The sequence below is a fragment of the Hordeum vulgare genome, chromosome 6H (assembly GCF_904849725.1).
Source record: "Hordeum vulgare subsp. vulgare chromosome 6H, MorexV3_pseudomolecules_assembly, whole genome shotgun sequence".
NCBI lineage: Eukaryota > Viridiplantae > Streptophyta > Magnoliopsida > Poales > Poaceae > Hordeum > Hordeum vulgare.
Window position 1 is genome coordinate 441,282,130 of NC_058523.1, and position 19,019 is coordinate 441,301,148.

At 43.4% G+C, this 19,019-nt stretch overlaps 1 protein-coding gene and 2 long non-coding RNA genes across 9 annotated transcripts; 2 read left to right on the plus strand and 1 right to left on the minus strand.

Annotated features, from left to right (window-relative positions):
• The first annotated feature begins 1,998 nt into the window (after positions 1-1,998).
• Positions 1,999-8,439, plus strand: LOC123404314. Of its 7 annotated transcripts, none has more exons than XR_006611738.1 (5): positions 1,999-2,218; positions 3,451-3,932; positions 4,236-5,950; positions 7,737-7,885; positions 8,040-8,439. It is a non-coding gene; the product is annotated as an uncharacterized LOC123404314 (long non-coding RNA). The 7 variants fall into 7 exon arrangements; XR_006611740.1 differs by having other exon boundaries at positions 7,737-7,948; positions 8,081-8,172; XR_006611739.1 differs by having other exon boundaries at positions 7,737-7,948; positions 8,040-8,158.
• A 10-nt stretch (positions 8,440-8,449) lies between these two features.
• LOC123404315 lies at positions 8,450-9,451 on the plus strand. The gene is made up of 2 exons (XR_006611741.1): positions 8,450-8,864; positions 8,978-9,451. It is a non-coding gene; the product is annotated as an uncharacterized LOC123404315 (long non-coding RNA).
• Positions 9,452-12,007: 2,556 nt separating this feature from the next.
• On the minus strand, positions 12,008-14,589 carry LOC123404313 (pentatricopeptide repeat-containing protein At1g74900, mitochondrial). Its single transcript, XM_045098240.1, has 2 exons — positions 12,935-14,589; positions 12,008-12,359 (listed from the first exon to the last, which is right to left on the minus strand). Exon 1 carries the CDS (start codon positions 14,550-14,552, stop codon positions 13,080-13,082), a length of 1,473 nt encoding a protein of 490 aa, XP_044954175.1. The 5' UTR covers positions 14,553-14,589; the 3' UTR covers positions 12,008-12,359; positions 12,935-13,079.
• Between the last annotated feature and the right edge of the window lie 4,430 nt (positions 14,590-19,019).

Here is a 19,019-nt window from a genome sequence, read left to right on the forward strand (position 1 = left end):
AAGGCTGTAATATGCTCACGAAGCGTGTATGGGCCATGCATCCTCAGCCTTTTGGACGGATGCGGCGTCGGACTTTGTACACACTTTGATGGCCAGCGACATGACTGGTAATTCTGGTTAATGGAATGAAAGGGTATTCTGACTCAAAAAAAACTTTTTCTATTATTATATGAGGTAATAGCATTCCAAGTCCTAGAACTCGGAATGTGACGTTCTAGTCCAAAATTTGCAAAACCTCACTCCATTATCCCACAACTTGCAATCTATGTGACAATTTGATCCAAAGCCAGTCATGACATGACAGGTGTCGCCATGATGGTTGAGCCGGTTGTTGTTATACTTTTCTATGTAGCCCCCTGTCGTTTACAAGAATTAACCCGCACTACATCGGATCCCTAGCCCTCTCTCTGTTCCCGTTCCCCACTCGAGCCCCTCTACTCGATCCACCATGCCGATCGGGCCACCATGCCGCCGAAAGCCGTCGCGGCCTCGCAGCAAGGCGACTTCTATCGCCATGACCAGCTCCTCCGTTGGCACGAAGACGTCGACGGCGAGCCGCTTCCCTTCTACGCCCCGTTGTGCAAGCGGCTCTCCGTGGAAGGCAAGTCCCCTGCGCCGCGGATATGCATCTTGGAGTGCGAGGCGAGGCCGGCGACATAAAACTATGGGCTAGGAGGCGGGGACTTCATTGCCATGTACGTATGTGGTTTATTATGTGCTGTTGATTGTTGTTCAGCTATATTCTGGTCTGATCGTGTCATACTGACAGGCCTTAGACTACCCACAATGGAAGTAACATAGGTAGTAACATAAATGCCACCTAAGCGAAAAGTATGATGTGGCAAATAATAAATGAGAAGAAAGAGAAATTGAGTAACTTAGCATGTGACTACCTCTATGAGTAACTTATAACGGATACAATGCAAGATGAGTCTATAGACTAATAAATGATAGGTTCAATGTTACTACCCCTATGTTACCATCTCTACTATTAAAGGGGGATCTGTCGTCTGTCGTGATGGTTCTACCTTCAGCGATCCCCCTTCCTACCGCTAGCCTTTCCACCGTTCCACCAAATTTTTTTCAATCCCTTCATAACCGACACGATAAACCAGTCGAATAGTTTAATAAAAAAAACGTTCGGTATATCAAACGGGAGTCTCTCCATCAATCTATGGCACCGATTTTTATTTTAACCATCGCTTCCACCACTCGTTCCATCGATCCACCAAATAACCCACGATCGCACCAGCCAAAAAAATGACGTCCTTCTCTCGATCTCCATGTACGCACGTCTCGTTCCCACCTTGCACTCCCCTTCCAGATTCGCCGTCGCCACTCCCCTTCCCCAAATCCCTTCCAGATTCGCCGCCGACGGCGTCGACGTCGCCGCTGACTCGTTCTCTCCTCGCACCCATGGGATGGGATCTCTTTTCTCGCCGCTGACCCTTGATCCGCCCCTGCCTCCATCACCTTGCTAGAGCTCGACGAGCAGGAACGACACGACGGCGCCGGCGGCGATGAACAATGGCCCAGATCGCGTCGGCGCTCAAGTACCTCCACTTCGCCGTGAAGCCGCACGTGGTCCACCGCGACGTGACCTCCTCCAACATCTTCATGGAGGCCGACATGCGCGCCCGGCTCGGCGACTTCGGCCTGTCGCGGCTCCTGGCGACGCCCGACGCCTGCTCGACGGCGACCGGGCGGGAGGTGGCGTGGTGGTGCTGGAGCTGGTGACGGGGCTGCGGCCCGTGGACGTGGACGTGGGCACGGAGCGGCGGGACGTGACGCTGGCGGATTGGGTGGTGTCCAAGATCTAGACCGGCGAGCTGAGGGAGGTGGTCGACCCGCCGGTGCTCGACGAGCTCCCCAACGTGATGCCCAGCGTGGAGGCGTTGGCGGAGCTGGCGTTCCGGTGTGTGGCGCCGGACAAGGACTACCGGCCCGATGCCCGGGAGGCGCTGGCCGAGCTGAGGAGAATCCAGGAGATGCTCCCTGAGCTATCAAACCACAAGGATTCCTCTTTGACTTAACTTTGGATCGCACAGATCAGAAATTCAGAATTGAGCTAGCACTGCACAATCTCTGGGGTTGTTGATGGCTGCGGTTCAAATCCTGATCTCTTGTCTGACGAATTGGTCGCAGTTATCGTTGCATTTGTCGAAGATGAGTGCCTCATTGTGGATTGGCTGGACAGCAAATACGATTGTGATCCAAGGTACGTGTGAGGTTATAGATATACTGAGAACAATCAACTCTAAGGAGGATAATGTGACGGTAATAGTATGAGCTTACTTGACTTATGTTGATCTGTGATCTCAACTTCTCAAGTAGTATGACCGTATGAGCAAGTTGCTCTGACTTTTGTGTTTAACAGTAGCTTGTGATCAAGATGAACACATGTAATTTGGTAGTCTTAACTCTTAAGCTCCACGTATTAGGTGTGATCCCTCAGAAAGTAGTTGCTAATCGCCTGAGAAAGTAGTTGCTCCTCCTCCTTCTAGCGGGGGAGGAGGAGCCCTTGATCGATCTCGACCGTCATGGATTTCTCCTGCGGCGGCGGCGGCGTGACGCTGTCGGAGATGTACCAGAGCGTGCGGCGGCTGCTGCTGTCGACCTGCGATGGCGTGGCCCGCGTCAAGAGGCTCGCCTCGGCACCCGCCTCCTCCTACTCTGCCTCGGCGCCGCCCGTCGGCGCGCCGGACCCGGCGGGTGCCGAGGCCGTGCGGAGGCGGAGTAGGAGGAGGAGGCGGGCGCCGAGGCGAGCCTCTTGACGCGGGCCACGCCGTCGCAGGCCGACAGCAGCAGCCACCGTGCGGAGGGAGGTGGCGCAGATCCAGGGCCTCTGCGCGCAAATGGACCACCTCTGGCGCTCCATCCCCGCCAAGGGCCAGCGCGACCTCTGGAAGAGGTGGGTGACGGTGGTCTTCTTCTTCCTCTTGGCAACAAAACTGAATCTGCCTGTTGGTTACAAAAATCCAGCGACATTTTAGTTTGCGTCCTTCTTGGTGGGTGGTTCGGAGGGGAAGCCCATCAAGAACACGCAGCGAGTGAGAAGCACTCGCTGAGCTTAGATGATGTATATGTCAGCCTTGCCTCGGCAAATTGTAGCTGCACTCTAGCTGATTGGGGATGCCGGTGCCAGAACCACCACGACCTCCACATGCACGCCGTCAATTGAGAGTTCCTAATAGTAACTCAGCTTCTCATGATGTTACTTCTGCTTTATATGTCGGCATGTACGATTCTTAGTAGATTTAACCAGGGTCTCAGTGTTTTGATTCCAATACCCATCATGCGCAAGCAGTAAATAACTTATTGAAAATTAGCTTTTCGTCATAGGAATTGGCATAACCAGGTTAGCATGTAGAGAGCATGATTTTATTTGTTGCTTCTAACTTATTACTAATTCTTGATTTGTTGGTTTATCCATCCACCTTCTGGGAGCAGTGGAAATCCTGCAGCCGCATATATTAGAGTAATATGTACCATTTTGAACCTTGATTTTGTCCCCAGCTTGCACCAAATGGCACTACCTACCAGCTTGCACCAAAACGGTAGTGTCATTATCATGGTTCTGGAATATATAGGTATGCAATTGTTCCCTGTGATAATTTTCCATGATGGAAGTGTACTATGTATGGACCTGTCCAAACAATTTGTTTTACTCGAAGTTGCTCTGTGAATGATTTATTTTACTGGAAGTTATATCTTTATCTTTATGGAATTGCTGCAGGGGACGGCGCCTGGGAAGGTCTCTCTTGTGCTTTGTTTCATTCATGGGCGTGGATGATATAGGGTTAGTTAGAGTTCTGCTACTTTTGGGATTAATTGGCTCCAATGCCTGTTGTCTGTGGATGGTCTCTTCTCCCTGTGCAGCAGCACCAGGATGGATTCGGCACTAAGCCGGCGTGAGCCACAAATTTGCCATGGTGAGTTACTCTAGATCCTCTCCCTTACTTCGTAGCCACGGTTTCTTCATGACCATTAAGCCATGCATGGTCTTAGTTAGCATTTTGCGGTGGTAATTGATTCAAGGTGCGGTGTGGTGGGGTTGCACCTGCACGTTAATTGTTTAATGCATGGGAGGAGAAATAAATTGAGTGTGCTTCCATTGTCTATGATCTTTGATTTTTATATAACCGTATATATGCATTAAAGGTAAGCATAATCCTAAAAATAATATTTTGCTACCACGCATGTGCATAACAAACTTATTTTCTAATTCACGCAAGAAAGGAGCTATTCCCGGTGATCATGATGTTGCCAAGACTAAGAGAACCAGTGTTATATCGGTGATGCCTTTTGCCACTTGAGAGATCCAGCACGGTATTTTTACTTTTCTTCTCTCATAGAAAAGAATAAAAAAAGATACTGCTCCAAATACTCTTTCAGTTTTTTTTCTGTAAGTTTCCTACAACGCATTTGCAACAGTATTGCTAAGAATAAGATGCATCAGCTGACATACTGACTACCAAGCAAGAGCTACACTATTGTCAGACATCAGTCCATGAGCTATATAGTATATTCCCTCTGTTGGCTATACACTTCTCTTGGTACGTCTAAACATTCTGTCAATTGGTCCTACATTACCTTGGCTTCTCTATAAACACATTCTATGCATGAAGAACATATCATGCTATGCCCTATCCCATCGTAGTCCTGCCTGATTCACAGTAGGATCATCACTCTACTTTTCTCTGTAAGATTAAACTGCTGGTCTTCATATACTTTTGTTATGTAGAATCACTCTCTTTTGTTTATAGATATTAATCTATTCTGAACTACTGCATAAGATTACTTTGTTCTTGGAATGCCATTCTTTCCAATGACATTATGTTCTCTTTTGCAATCATTTTCTTTTTGGAGATTCAGATTTTCTTTGCACAAATAATGTTAGTTTCCAGTAGCACCAAATTCATTTTCCCATGTCAGCGAGACCAATTCCGTGATGAAGGTCTCTACGGAATGCGCACTAATTTAGAATAGTGTAGGAATGACCACTCAACTAGCTAGCGTTCCAAACTTCAATTCCATGTAGTGATACCCAACAACACAACAATTTGAAGTCTCTTTTTTCTAGAGAAAAAGGGACCCTGCCCCGGCTCCATTTTACTAAAAAAAATAAAGCCCACCAAATCTTACTTCTTACAATGCGTACAGAGTACAACATAGCACGCCTTAGCAAAAGGAGGTAAATCTCGCGTGGAATCCAAAACTACAAGATCTCTGATACGAAAACATACACGTTCCTCGCACCATAGCATAGATAAATATTAGCATGGTATTGTCACATTTAGTCAGACTGATTTATCAAAAGGGAATGAAATTGGATTTTGTATCCCATATGTAAAGGAGGTATGTTATCAGTTTCTGTTTAACTTTTCATGAATGCACATCAATTATGATTTATGAATTGATTTTATGAGCAAATAGATGCTAGCAAGCAATTTCATTTCAGTTCTGAAGATTATATTTTAATGCCTACTACCTACTAATTAAGGTGGGATAAAGATGGAAATCCGCCTGCAATTACAAATGTCCTCATGCTTTGTTCAACAAAAATGTTAGCAATAATACAGTACATCAACTGTCTATTGTGAGCAACAACCAATGTCTTGTATATTATTTATGTTATAATTTTTTTGATTGGCAGTTTCTGTTTTTTCTTGGAATTCAAATACATTATGAAACTCTTATTCGTCAATACTTACACAAGAACATTGTGGATCAAAGGTCAATATTCTGACTAAACAGTTGATGGACTCTGTCATGAAGGTTGTGCAGTATCACCATGTAACGCACATCTTCTGCATGCTACTGGTCATGGTGGTGCTTGCCAAGCATAGGACGTCCATGAAGTACAACCTCAACTCTCTCAGGTTCATCAGCTCCAATGGCACGCTGGTCCGCGTATGTGAAGAACTTCCTTGGCGTCGAGATGTTTCAGGTAATTGGCCAATTGTTTTGCAGTTTAACTGCGAGTGACAGCAGTATTAATTGTGTGGCTTAGGAAGACTATAGACTTTTCAGCGTCTTGTTGTTCTTATGTTGGGCACATCTTTCTTGTCATTTCTTCAAAGTCAATCTTGTGTGGTGCATTTTTGTTCATCTATGTCCTTTGGTAGAACCAAACAAGAGCTTTATATAGATGGATATCTTTTAATCTGCCTGTACTGCGTTTATTAGAGTGCTCTGCACAGAAAAAATATTTTCTTAAGCATACTGCCCCTTTTATCAATTGTTTATGACTACATATGGATGGATGATTAAAGGCAAGACTTTACTAGATGAAATATAAGGGGATATTTCAGCTTTATTATCTGCTTTGCCGGCTACCTGTTATATGCAATTTTTTCTTCTGGATTCTAGATTACCGAGTGGTCTCTAATACACCATGAAACTTATCTTTATAAGTTGGCCTTAAGCCGACGGACAATATTTAGTACTGGTAAAAAAGTTTATGTTGTGATAGTCGTATGTCGTATACCAGGATGGTGAACTGTACCAGCTCACTGCTCATGACATTTTTGTCAGTACTATGGTTCCTATGAAGGAGCTTCCTCTTGTGACTGTAAATTGTTTTTACTAGGCATTGTCCCATATGGTATAGATATGGCCGATGGCTTTAATTCATTAAGAGATTTGCTTATATCAACACCAGTACACCACTATCCACTCACATCAATCACACTCTTTGTATGCTGCAAATTGACGGATGCATGACTTCTCACTGGGAAGTTTATCAACCCATAGGTACGAAACTAGCTCAATTTCACACGAGTACTAACTACATATTGAAATGCAGACTAAGGACACAAAGGCGAAGATGGCCGAGAAGACTCCACGGAGGCTTCTAAGGAAAGAAATGCGCTGATTTACTGAGCAACAAGTTGATCTATTGTGAGAGGCACTACGCAGAGGATGGACATAACAGGGGACACGTTTGAGCCCTATGTAGATCTTCTGCGTCTTACTTTATGCAAGTTTGATTATATGAGTGCGTTACTTTTTTGATGATATTATCATATTTGAAAGGAATGAGAAGCACAACTCCTAATATTGATGCTTATTCTTTTTTTATTTTGGTACTGCAATGAATAGACTTCCAAGCAGTTTCTTGGTCTGTCTTAGTCTGTCTTAGTCTGTCTACCCTCAAAATTATTATTGTACTTGTATAATTTGACACTGACGTGTATTTTGGGCATATTACTCAGTTTTTATTTTGTATCAGGAGATTTGTTTGTGCACGCTCCTGTGTATGTATTATAGTTTAGAAGAAAATACATATGTAGCTGAAAGTATAGCAATAGCTAGAAACCTTGTCTTGAAGTGTGCATAAATATAAAATATTATAAGTTTTTTCATTCTATGTATGCAGGGCACATGACAGATTCGGAATATTATTTTTGTATTTTAGTATTTCAATACAAGATGGTTTATTATCTAGATGTTCTCAAAGATAAGTTGAGGGATACCTACTTTTATACTTTTATTAATTTGTTCTTTTCCAACTAATTGTTGGCCTGTTAGGGGTTGTAAAGGATATCAGTATTCTTTACGTTTCATGTCATTCTATTTGTTTTTCATTCCTTGTCATATAGGAGTATTAGATAAGGATATATCTAACACAATTATGAAAGAAGCAGGCAGGAATGAAATGGATACTTGTCGTTGTATGACTGAAACAATGTTTGTACAAGTTTAATAGATTTATGAATTAAAATATTTTTTAGTTCCGTGGCAACGCACAAGCATTCAGCTAGGACGATGGAAGGATGATTCTTGACCCTCTCATTGACCAACGACAACGAAGGATAAGGGGTTGAGTGTAGTACCAAGACAACCTGGTAGATTGGATTGGTTTTGGCAACCAACAACAATGGTAGGGACAATAATTTTGTTGTTCCGTGACAACGCACGGGCACTAAACTAGTCCATTGTAGAGGTAGTAACTTAGACTAGTAACATATATATGTTACTACTCTATGTTACTCCCTATTGTGAGTAGTCTTATGCCATTTTATGCCATTTTGCAGATGCTTGGTTGCTTTGCTGATTCATTTGGCGATTCTTGCAGCATATGTTTGTCAGAGATTTCCAAATGCCACTGCCAATGGTCTGTTCACCATGTTCTTTGGGATATTTACTCACTGCCTTGGCGTATTCCAGTAGATCTGCATGGTCAGCCAACTCACTGCACGCATTCAGATGGGTGTTTAATGCCCGTAGTGATGCCTTGTACTTCGTCGAAGATCTGTGCATCTAAGGCTGGTTGTAATGGGTAGTATCATATACTAGTATCATGCATATAACACTAGTGTATGATACCACATTCGTAATGCACTGTATCATATGATAGTATCATAGGTTGATCCATTTATTGTCATGCAAGACATATAGTAGCACATCATTTAATATGATACGGTATCATAATATGATACTCAACCCTCTCTTTCTTCATTTAATTCTATGTCACCTCATTAAAATTGTTTAGTTGACATGCATGATACTACCTATGATACTTCCATTACGGGCAGCCTAATATGACAGAAGGCGCCTTATGTGGTTATGTTTTGACCAAGGTCAGTAAGTAAGATAACTTCAAATACTTGACTGTATTTTACCTTCTTTTTTTCTATGCGCATAGCTAATTGATACTCATATGAGGTTTTAGTTCACAATATCATTTCAGTGAGTAGCTCATTGGTACTCATCTGAAGTTTTAATTCACAATATCATTTTAGTGGGTATACATTTTCCCCTTGTCTGTCTTCTTAACAAAATTGTACATAATGCAACTCAGCTTGACACAAAGACACCTCCCTCATTTTTTTAAACGGAACAGCTACCTCATTTTGAAGGTTTGTTTGCTGCAGTCGTATTATTTTTCCTCCATACTCTTGCAGTTCAACTATTCATATACTACATGGGTGTGAAAGTGAAAATATAAATGGTTTTAACTTGTGCTCTGTAGCTGGAAAATAGCGGCATTGAGTGTGACCCCAATTCATCACAGGAAGTTGATCATACAGTCATCAAACCCAACATTGTATATCACTGGGGCCTCATACCTCAATCAAATACTCAACTTTATCCTAGCTCTAAGAAAGATTTCATGAAATATATCATCAATGATGTCTTACGGAAAGATGAAATGTACAGACTCAGAGCTGACAATGTCCATCGTTGGCGCATCAGAGCTGCCAAAAAGCATGTACAATGACTCTTCCTGGGCTTACTTGCAAAAGTGCAACAACGGCCGGCTCAGCCAGCATGACAACACTTGTCACGTTATCATTGGCTTTGGACTAAATTGTTCCATAGGCTGCAAGTTGTGGGATGGTGAAGTAAGGTTTTTGCAAGTTTTGGACTAGATCATTACATTCCCAACAAGTTGTACGACTTGGAATGCTGATACCTCTTATTATACGGTTACCATTGGTTTATAGAGATCGGATTCTAATTCTATATATCTGACCTAACCAAACAACGCCTAAAGACTAAGAAGCGTGATGTCATTGCTAGTCTTATTTTAAAAGAAATATATAGGACCAAAAGCGTCCAAAAAATATTTGGTACATCCTTTTAGCACCTTTTTCTTTGATGCGTTGCCGCCTCTTCCTGGGCTTCACATGTAATGTTTGCCTCCTTGCTGATCAATGAATTTGGTAGATCTCTTACCAACATTCAAACAAAAAAAATTCAAGTCTTCCTCGTCGGAGCACATGCTGGAATTCAGATTCACATCGTCGCACTCCAGGCTGATGATCTTACGCTCCTAGCCTCTCGCCTGGAGACCTTGAACAAGCATCATTTAATGGCTACAAGAGCGTCATTTTCTTCTCTTCTTTTTTCTGTAAGAACGGCACAAGTTTCTTCATAGGAAACTGGGAGAAAAATCATTTTCCGAACAAAAAAATAATAATCAGCATTTGACTCTTGTATATGCGCGATTTGTGCCAACGCTTGCTTGTAGTCCTGCTCTTTCATTCAATTTTGTGCGATTAGTGCCGACAAGAAGTACTATCTCAGCACCAACATCATCCTCAACCCAATCTTCTACTCCCTCTGTACCTAAATACTTGTCGTTGGGGAAAACCAATACAAGTTCCCCTAGCAACAAGTATTGTGGTAGAGAGGGAGTATATCCAAATAGCTAGTCCCCATTAACCTATTTATCTCAACATGCAAGCATGACACCTCATCAAGCAACATGCATTAGAGAAGTCCCACCTCAACATTCAATGAGTCATAGGAAAAGGTCGACCTCATCAACATGCAAGCATGCATGACATATCTAATAAATATTTTACAGAAATACAACTCATACTATTCCTCCAAATATCAAATATCTTTGAAATAGATTGCAAAATATTCCCGCAACAACGTGCGGGGTATCATCTAGTCTCCCTAATGTTGCGTATATCCAAAGCCATCTGATGTTATATACTTTGCTTCAGTTCTATGTAGAGAATACAATTTTTTTATGCTGCATACATCTAACCATTTTTTATGCATAAATTGTGTTTCTGTTTCACATGGCATCACACGATTTCTTTGCTGTAATCTTTGTGATGACACGTGTATAGCTTAGTTCAATTTGTGATGTCGTGTGATAGATAATTTAGGCTTCTGTTGATTTTCTTGAGAAAGTGGAGCTAGAGACTTCGTTAAAATTGGAGTATCACTCCATAGGTTGAGTTACCAACCACGAAAAGAGGTGACCAGAGACAATTTGATGCAGGTTTACAGGTAACCGAACAAGATGCAATTGTATGTGCCCAGCCCCACCAGAGTCCGATGCAGACAACTAAAAGGACCCAAGCCGACCAGGGTAGAAAAACGGTGCAGACAACTATACATGAGATAGATGTATCCCAGGCTTGGCTAGGGAATCGATGTAGGCAGCAAACATGTCCTAGATGTACCCAGCGACTATGAACACTATTTGTGTTATAGCATATATTCTAGAGATTTGATTCATTTATAAATAAGTAAATTGAGACTTCCTTATGTCTAAGTCGATTATGAAAAGTACAGTTCAGAAAAAATTTACTTACACTTCTATTCAAAATTTCACTTTTTTTTTAAAAAAGCGCACGTTACACTTTTCACTAAACAGAAATTGCACTTTTCAGAAATCGACCTAGTTACAAAAAAATCTCATGCGACTAAGAATCAACAAAACCCCTAGAAAATGTCAGACTGCCCACTACCAACTATTTATAGACCAACCTTGTACAACTTCAAGAGTCAAATAAACACACACATAAGTCAGATACGGCCTTTTGGCATGGACTTGGTCCAACAAAGCCTTGCGTAGTTATTAGATTCTCAACTGTTGAATATTAGTTGTGGACTGGTATTTTTTAATATACAATTATAAATTGGCCTCAGCAAGCTAATGAAAAATCGGAAGCTGCTCAGGCTTGGCTCTTTAACGTAAAGAGTTGAAAAGGTTGCTCGGCTCTGGCTCTATACTTTCGTGATCCGAACTATAAGCAAGTGAGCCTGAGTCGCTTGCTAGTTCTTTTAACGCATGCATAGTTCAATCTACTCGTCATGTAAGGGTCTAAGGGTCTCTCTGGATTATATGATTCTCACAATATCTGGATGCAAAGGTTTTGGGTGCACAAAAAGGCAGGAAAGAGAATTAAATAGATAATGTGTACCAAGCTACCAATGGGCGCGAGAAAAGAATGACAAACAAGATTTCAGGGACTCCTGCTAAATACATTGGTGGTAAACTAAGACCACCAATCGGAAGGAAATCAAAGAAGATTTCAGAACATTCTTTCCATAAATTCTGTGTATCAAATCTCCCTATACTCCTAGTAAACCACAAAATGAGTGTATGTCATCTTTTACAAGGCTTGTGTATATTGCAGGCATTGCACTCATGTGGAAATGTTATGTTGGAGGAGGGAATAAAGGTCAAGTACCATCTCTTGATTTTCGCAAAAAAAAAAGTACCATCTCTTGATAGTTGATACAAACATCAACGTTTATCTGTCCAAGATATGGTTGCTTCTGACTTAGTCTAAAGAATATGATAAGAGTCACAAATCAATACTGTTTGTCACTTCTTACAGCCAGAATTGTAGTACACACAACTACATGAGGCTAGCCATCAAACTAGTTTCAGAAAGGAATTTATTGCTTGCAACAGCTAGAATGAATCAGCACACATATGTGTGAAAGCCCGACACTAAAACTATGGAGAAAACGCCTAAAGAAGTATGTTTATCTTGAACAACAGATAACCTACCTTCTTGGCATCGGGCAGTATGCGCGCTCACACAGTCAGGTCAGTCAAAGAAAACACTGTTTCGCTAGATATCCAACACCCTCAAACCCTGCAAAGCAGAGATAAAATAAAAGAACTATTTTACTTATCATTTGTGTTTGCGCCATCCATATTCAACCCATAACATTTATCGAAAACCAACAGTACAGATTCCACACAGTATACCACAATAATAACTCTTTTTAACCATGAGAAATTCCAAGCACAACTCAAAAATTGCCTCTGACACAATACGACTAAAAGTCACTGCTAGCTTTGTTTCTTGTTGCAAGTATTTGGATAATTAATACAGTCTCCCTCCACGCACAATCTGATGACCAACAATCTCATAGCTTCGTGTTGTGTTTGGCATCTATATTCTATCATTGATTAGTAGCGTAAAGCATGAGCAGACCTTATCTTACTTCTAGAGAAACACTTGCAGCATCCTACTACTACAGAATCCTAGTAACTATATACCACATTACAACGAGATAATGGATAGGGATCGGCATACCTTTGCAGTTTGACCCTTCGTAAGTACAAATAGAGCATGCAGTTAACAAAGAGCTAACACACAAGCTCAGATATGCACAAAGCCACAAAAAATATAGCAAACTCCATGGACAGGTTCAGAATACATACCAACAATCAAGTGTCCCTGAGATATCAGACTGATCATAACACCACCAGAGGAGTATCAAGTATGAACTGCTACGCACGAGGGTTGCACCGAACTTCTGTATCCAAGCCTCAAGATGCACTATGCCATCGCAGAACTCAATGGCAATCATAATCTTATTTCTCGTCGCAAGCGTCTATATTTCTCTTGCATTCTCAATAGATCTCTAGAAATCTGCTGATTCCCTGTCAACATCAACCCATTCAGAACACGGTTGAGCATGAACCTTCTAGGCAAGTAACCTCTCTCCACCATCTCCATCACCATCCTCGCCGCCGTTGCCATGTCCTCAGCCCTCTTGCGCACAAACATTGCACTTATTATGATATTGTATGTATCTTGGTTAGGCAGGCAGTCCTCTCCTTTACTCATCCTCTCAAACAAACACAAGGCCTTCTCGATCTCCCCTTCCTCAAATGAATATCTTATAAGAACATTGTATGTCTGAACAACTGGCTCACAGCCTTCGCCTTTCATTCTCTCCATTAGCTTCATAGCTCGGTCAATTTTCCCAACATGGCAGAGGCCTCGGATCAAGACCGTATAGGTAACCACATTTGGCATATAATCCTTCCGAACCATATCATCAAACACTGTGACTGCATCCTCCACATTTCCCTTCTTACATATCACCTGGATAAGCGCATTGTAAGTTGCCACTGACGGCGTGCAACCTTCTTTAGACATTTCATCGAACAGTTTGCGAGCTTTGTCTAGCTGCCCAGCAACACCCAGCCCATGAATGATGGTAGTGTACGATACGATGTCCGGCTTACAGCTCTCGTCCTTGGCCCCCCTCTTCTTCATTTGGAGGAAGAAGTTCCACGCGTGCTGTATCTGCCCAGCACGGAAGAAGCCTTTGAGGATGATATTATAGGTTGTCTTCGTGGGTGTGACGCCGGACTCGGCCATCTGCCGCAGCAAGTCGAGCGCGCGGGACGTGTCCTTGGCGCGGCACCATCCGTCGGCGAGAGTGTTGTACGTGACGACGTCCGGGGGGAAGCGCCGCTCGAGAGCGCGGACGAGGGAGGCGGCCTTGCTGGCATGGCGCGACTTCCCGAGCGCGTCGAGGAGGGAGTTGAAGAGGGGGAGGTCCTGCACGACGCGGTGGGAGCGGTGGAGCGAGAGGAAGAGGCGGACGGCGATGTCGGGTCGGCGCTGCGACGCGGCGAAGCGCTCGAAGAGGATGGGAAAAGTGCGCGGGGTGAAGGGCAGGCGGAGGCGCGGGAAGAGCGCGAGGATGGAGTTGGTGAGCTGGCGGGGGTGGCGGAGGCGCGCGGAGAGGTCGAGCGCGAGGTCGATGGTGCAGGGGGAGACGGCGTGCGCGCGGGCGGGGAGGTGGAGGAGCGAGTGGAAGAAGAGGAGCGCGCGCGGCGCGTGGTGCCAGAGGAGCTTGAGGACGCGGTTGGCCACCGGCGTCGGGAGCGCCGGGGCGACGGCGAGGAGGGACGCCGAGAGGGAGCGAGCCGATGCGGTGGTGAGGTTGGACGACGGGTGGTTAAGCACGAGGGCGGCGATCTGGCGCGGGGACGGGGATGATGCGGTTGAAGGCGAGAACGAGGTCGGCGGCGGCTGCGGCATTTTGGGGAACTTCGGGCGCGGGGGTGTGAGAAGAGAGGATCAGTTTTTTTTTTAAGCAGAGAAGAGAGGATCAGTCAGGACTTAGGGGCTGTTTGGTTTCCAGCCTAAGGTTGCCACGCTTAACCTTAGTTATGCCATAATACCTTAAGCATGTGTTTGGTTCATTGCCACACTTGTGGTTTGCCACACTTTTCTAGTTATATGGTTCACATGTCATATACTTAATTTTTTGCCAAATCTTGCCACACTTGTGGTGTTTATTTTGTTAGCCACACTTTTTATGGCAGCCACACTTTGCCTAAGGTTAGTTGTGGCAAAGTTAGTCATGAACCAAACAGGCCCTTAGGCTGGTCATAGTGGGGAGTACTTCCTCCGTTCCTAAATATAAGTCTTTCTAGAGATTCCACTATTGGACTACATACGGATATATATAGACATACTTTAGTGTGTGTATTCACTCATTTTGCTTCGTATGTAGACGCCTAATGAAATCTTTTAAAAGACTTATATTTAGGAACGGAGGGAGTATCATATAGTAGTATCATGCATATGATACTATTGTACTCCCTCCGTTCCTAAATATAAGACCTTTTAGAGATTTCACTATAGACTAGATACGGAGCAAAGTGAGTCAATCTACATTTTAAAATATGATTACATACATCCGTATGTAGTTCATAGTGAAATCTCTAAAAGGTCTTATATTTAGGGACGGAGGGAGTATGTTACTATCTTCATAGTGCATAGTATCATAAAATAGTATCATAGATGACCTTATTTATTGACATACATGACACATAGTAGCATAGCATTTAACATGTTACGGTATCTACCTATGTTACTCTAACCCCCTCTCTCTTCTTTAATTGTCTGTCACATCACCATGTTTGTTAGTCCCAAGTACTTAGTACAAAGTTGAGTCATTTTTGAGTCACTTATTTTGGGACAGGGGGAGTATATGTTACTACCTTAGTTACTCCCACTATGGCCAGCCTTAGGACCCGTTTGGTTGTTGGCATTTGGGCCAAGCAGTTCCGCGGACGAAAAAGTGTTATTCCCTCCGTCCCAAAATAAATGTCTTAACTTTGTAGTAGCTCTAGTATAAAATTGTACTAAGCTTAAGATACTTATTTTGGGACGGAGGGAGTATTTAATTGGGTGGGTTGTAACTATGCTCGTACGAATTCAAAGCGGTCATGGATTTTGACAGTGAGTTCCCGTCGAATGAGCGGTTTCTTCGCATCTAGTGTGAGCGTAGTCACGTGTGGCTCTTCGTTGCATGCCTCGGGAAGCAAGGCTGGAGGGGATGTCTCATAACTTTCTCTCCCTCTCGTGTCATTGCCCACTCCTCCATTCACACCACTCCCTCTCATTCTTCTCACCCCTCGTTGCTCTTCTCTCCTCTGATGAATCACTCGTCCCTGCGTCGTCCATTGGCCACATCAGCGCTAGCCAGAACCACATCCACAAGCGGTGGATTGTCGACTTGGCGAATTCTGGTGTGGAGCTCATGCGTGTTTTGCGGACGTCGTCTTCGCTATGCACTAGGCCGCCACGTCCGTCCAATGCGGTGTCGACCGCTCAGTCTGTGCCGCCGTTTTTGGACCTCGTGGTCCTAGTTCGGTGGTGCCACCGGAGGGGGCGCCCACCACACCGCTGGTCGAAACCCTATTGGTAGTTTTTTTACCCTCATACAAGGGTTTTCTCCATGGACGACGGCGCCCTCCTCCTCGACCGCGCACGTGGCCACGACCACCGGGCCAATGCCTTCGGACGTGGGCATTGGCGGCTCCTCCTTCTCTTCACAGGCCATCTTCTTCCCGTCGGGGTTTTATCCCTGGCCGACGTACAGTCTAGTCGCTCCGGTAAGAATGAAATCCCTTCTCTGCCCGTAGATGTGTAGATTAGGGTTTTGAGCATTACCATTCATTGGATTCGATTGGACCCCTTCTTGCGTGGTACTGTTCATAGGCATGATAGTAGTGTTTATGCTTGTTAGGTGTTTGATGTGCATGCTTAGTAGTGTTCATATGCAGGATAATAGTGTTCATAGACATGCAAGATTGATGTGTGTTTCATGTCCATGCGTAGTGCATACTGCTTAGTGCTTAGTGCTCATGATGTACATTGTTTTCATGGCCATGGTAGATAGGTGTTGTGTTTAGTGCTCACGCGCAAAAATGTTAGGTGTTTGATATTCATGCTTAGTGCTCATGTGCAACAATGTGTTCATGATGCTAGTTAGCTAGGTATGTGTTGTGTTTGATGTTCATGCTTATGGTTCATGATGCTAGTTAGCTAGATAGGTGTTCTGTTTGATGTTCATGCTTAGGGTTTATATGCTAGTTAGCTACATTGGTGTTGTCTCTCATGTTCATGCTTAGGATTCATGTGCTAGTTAGCTACATTTGGTGTTGTCTCTAATGTTCATGTGCATGCTAGCTAGATTGGTGCTGGAATAGGCATGCTATGTTGCATGATTTTGTTGCGTGCATGGTTTTCATGGTAGGTAGGACCAATGTGTTTGCTACTTTAGGTAGTAGTAGTACAAATGTAGCATGCCAATGCCTTGTTACAAATCGATGTCATCCTACCTGACAAGGTGATGAAGACGGAGTGGGACAGGGATGGAGGAGAAGCTGATAACCTGCAAGTATATGGGATCGTTTGTAGCCTTTTTTGATAAGTAAGAGTGTCAAACCCAAAGAGGAGCTAAAGGTAGAAATAATATTGTCTCAAGTTCTATCGACCACCGATACAACTCTGTGCACGCTAACGCTTACTTTACCTAGAACAAGTATGAAACTACTTTGCGGGAAGGAAACTAGAAGTATGTGTAGTAGATAGTTTTGCAAGAAAATAAAGAACAAGTAAATAAAAGTTAGGGTCTATTTAGATAAACATTAATTAAGTTAGTTGTTTAGTAGAGAGCTTTCTATAACACAGGAGAAGGATTTTTCCCTAGGCAATCGATAATTAGATCGGTAATCATTGTTGCAGTTTTATATGAGGGAGAGGCATGAGCTAACATACTTTACGTACTTGAATCATATGCACTTGTGATTGGAACTCTAGCAAACATCTGCATCTACTAAAGATCATTAAGATAAACCCAACCATAGCATTAAGTATCAAGTCCCCTTTACTCCCATATGTAAACAAGCCCCTTACTCGGGTGTAAGCTTCTCTCACTCTAGCCGCCCACTATAAACGAATCATAAACATATTGCAACACCCTACAGCAGGAATCCCTCACGTGTGCGCGGCATGAAAGGCGCCATAGGACAACACCAATATAAAACATACAACTCAAACCAATCACGATTATCAATCAACCCATAGGACAAAATAAATCTACTCAAATATCATAGGATAGCCACACATCATTGGATAATAATATATAGCATTAAGCACCATGTTTAAGTAGAGATTACATCGGGGAAGAGAGGTTTTACACCGCTGCATAGAGGGGGGAGTTGGTGGTGACGACAACAAAGTTGTTGGTGTAGATCGTCGTCATGATGGGTGCCCTGGCGGCGCTCCGGCACCATCAGGGGAGAGGGGGGAGATCCCCCCTCCTTCTTATTCCCCGGTCTCCCCTAGATGACAGGAGATTTTTCCCTTTGGTCCATGGCCGCCATGGCTCCCTAAGGGAAATATCCCCTCCGAGATTGGATATCTCTCTTTGTTTTTGCCTTGTTTTCGCTACTGTTTTTCTGACCCCTTCACCATTTCTTAAATTTCCGGAGATCTGTAACTCTGATTGGGCTAAAATTTTGAGGGGGGTTATCGGGAAATTATCTTTCTTGTGCGAAAGTAGGGCTCTAACCGACTTAAGGGGTGGACACAAGATATCAGGGCGCGGCCACCCCCGTGGTCACGCCTTGTTGGCTTGTGGGCCCCTCGGGCACCATGTTGCGTTGATTCTTCTTACTAAAATTCACACATATTCCAAAAAAACTCCTTCAATTTTTATCGTGTTTGGACTTTGTTTGATATAGATTTTCTAAGAAAAAACACAAAAAAAGAGGAACTCGCACTGGGCACTGGATAAGTAAGCTAGTCCCGAAAATAATATAAAATGTTGCCAAAAGTATATGGAAGTTGTACAATATTGGCATGAAACAATCAAAAATTATAGATACGACGGAGACTTATTAGCATCCCCAAGCTTAATTCATGCTCATCCTCGAGTAGGTAAATGATAAAAAGATTTTTTTATGTGGAATGCTACCTAACATAATCTTGAACAAATGTCTAATCGTGGCATGAATATCAAGATACAAGTGATTCAAGGCAATAGTCTATCATTTGACAAAAAGACACCCATACTCAGGTTTAGTAACAAACAATCATGTCCTTTCAAAATAACAATGCTAAAGAACGCTATCCCTACAATATCATATAGCATGTCATGCTTAGTCTTACTAGCATAAAGTATAAATCATGAGCACTCCAGTGTCAAGC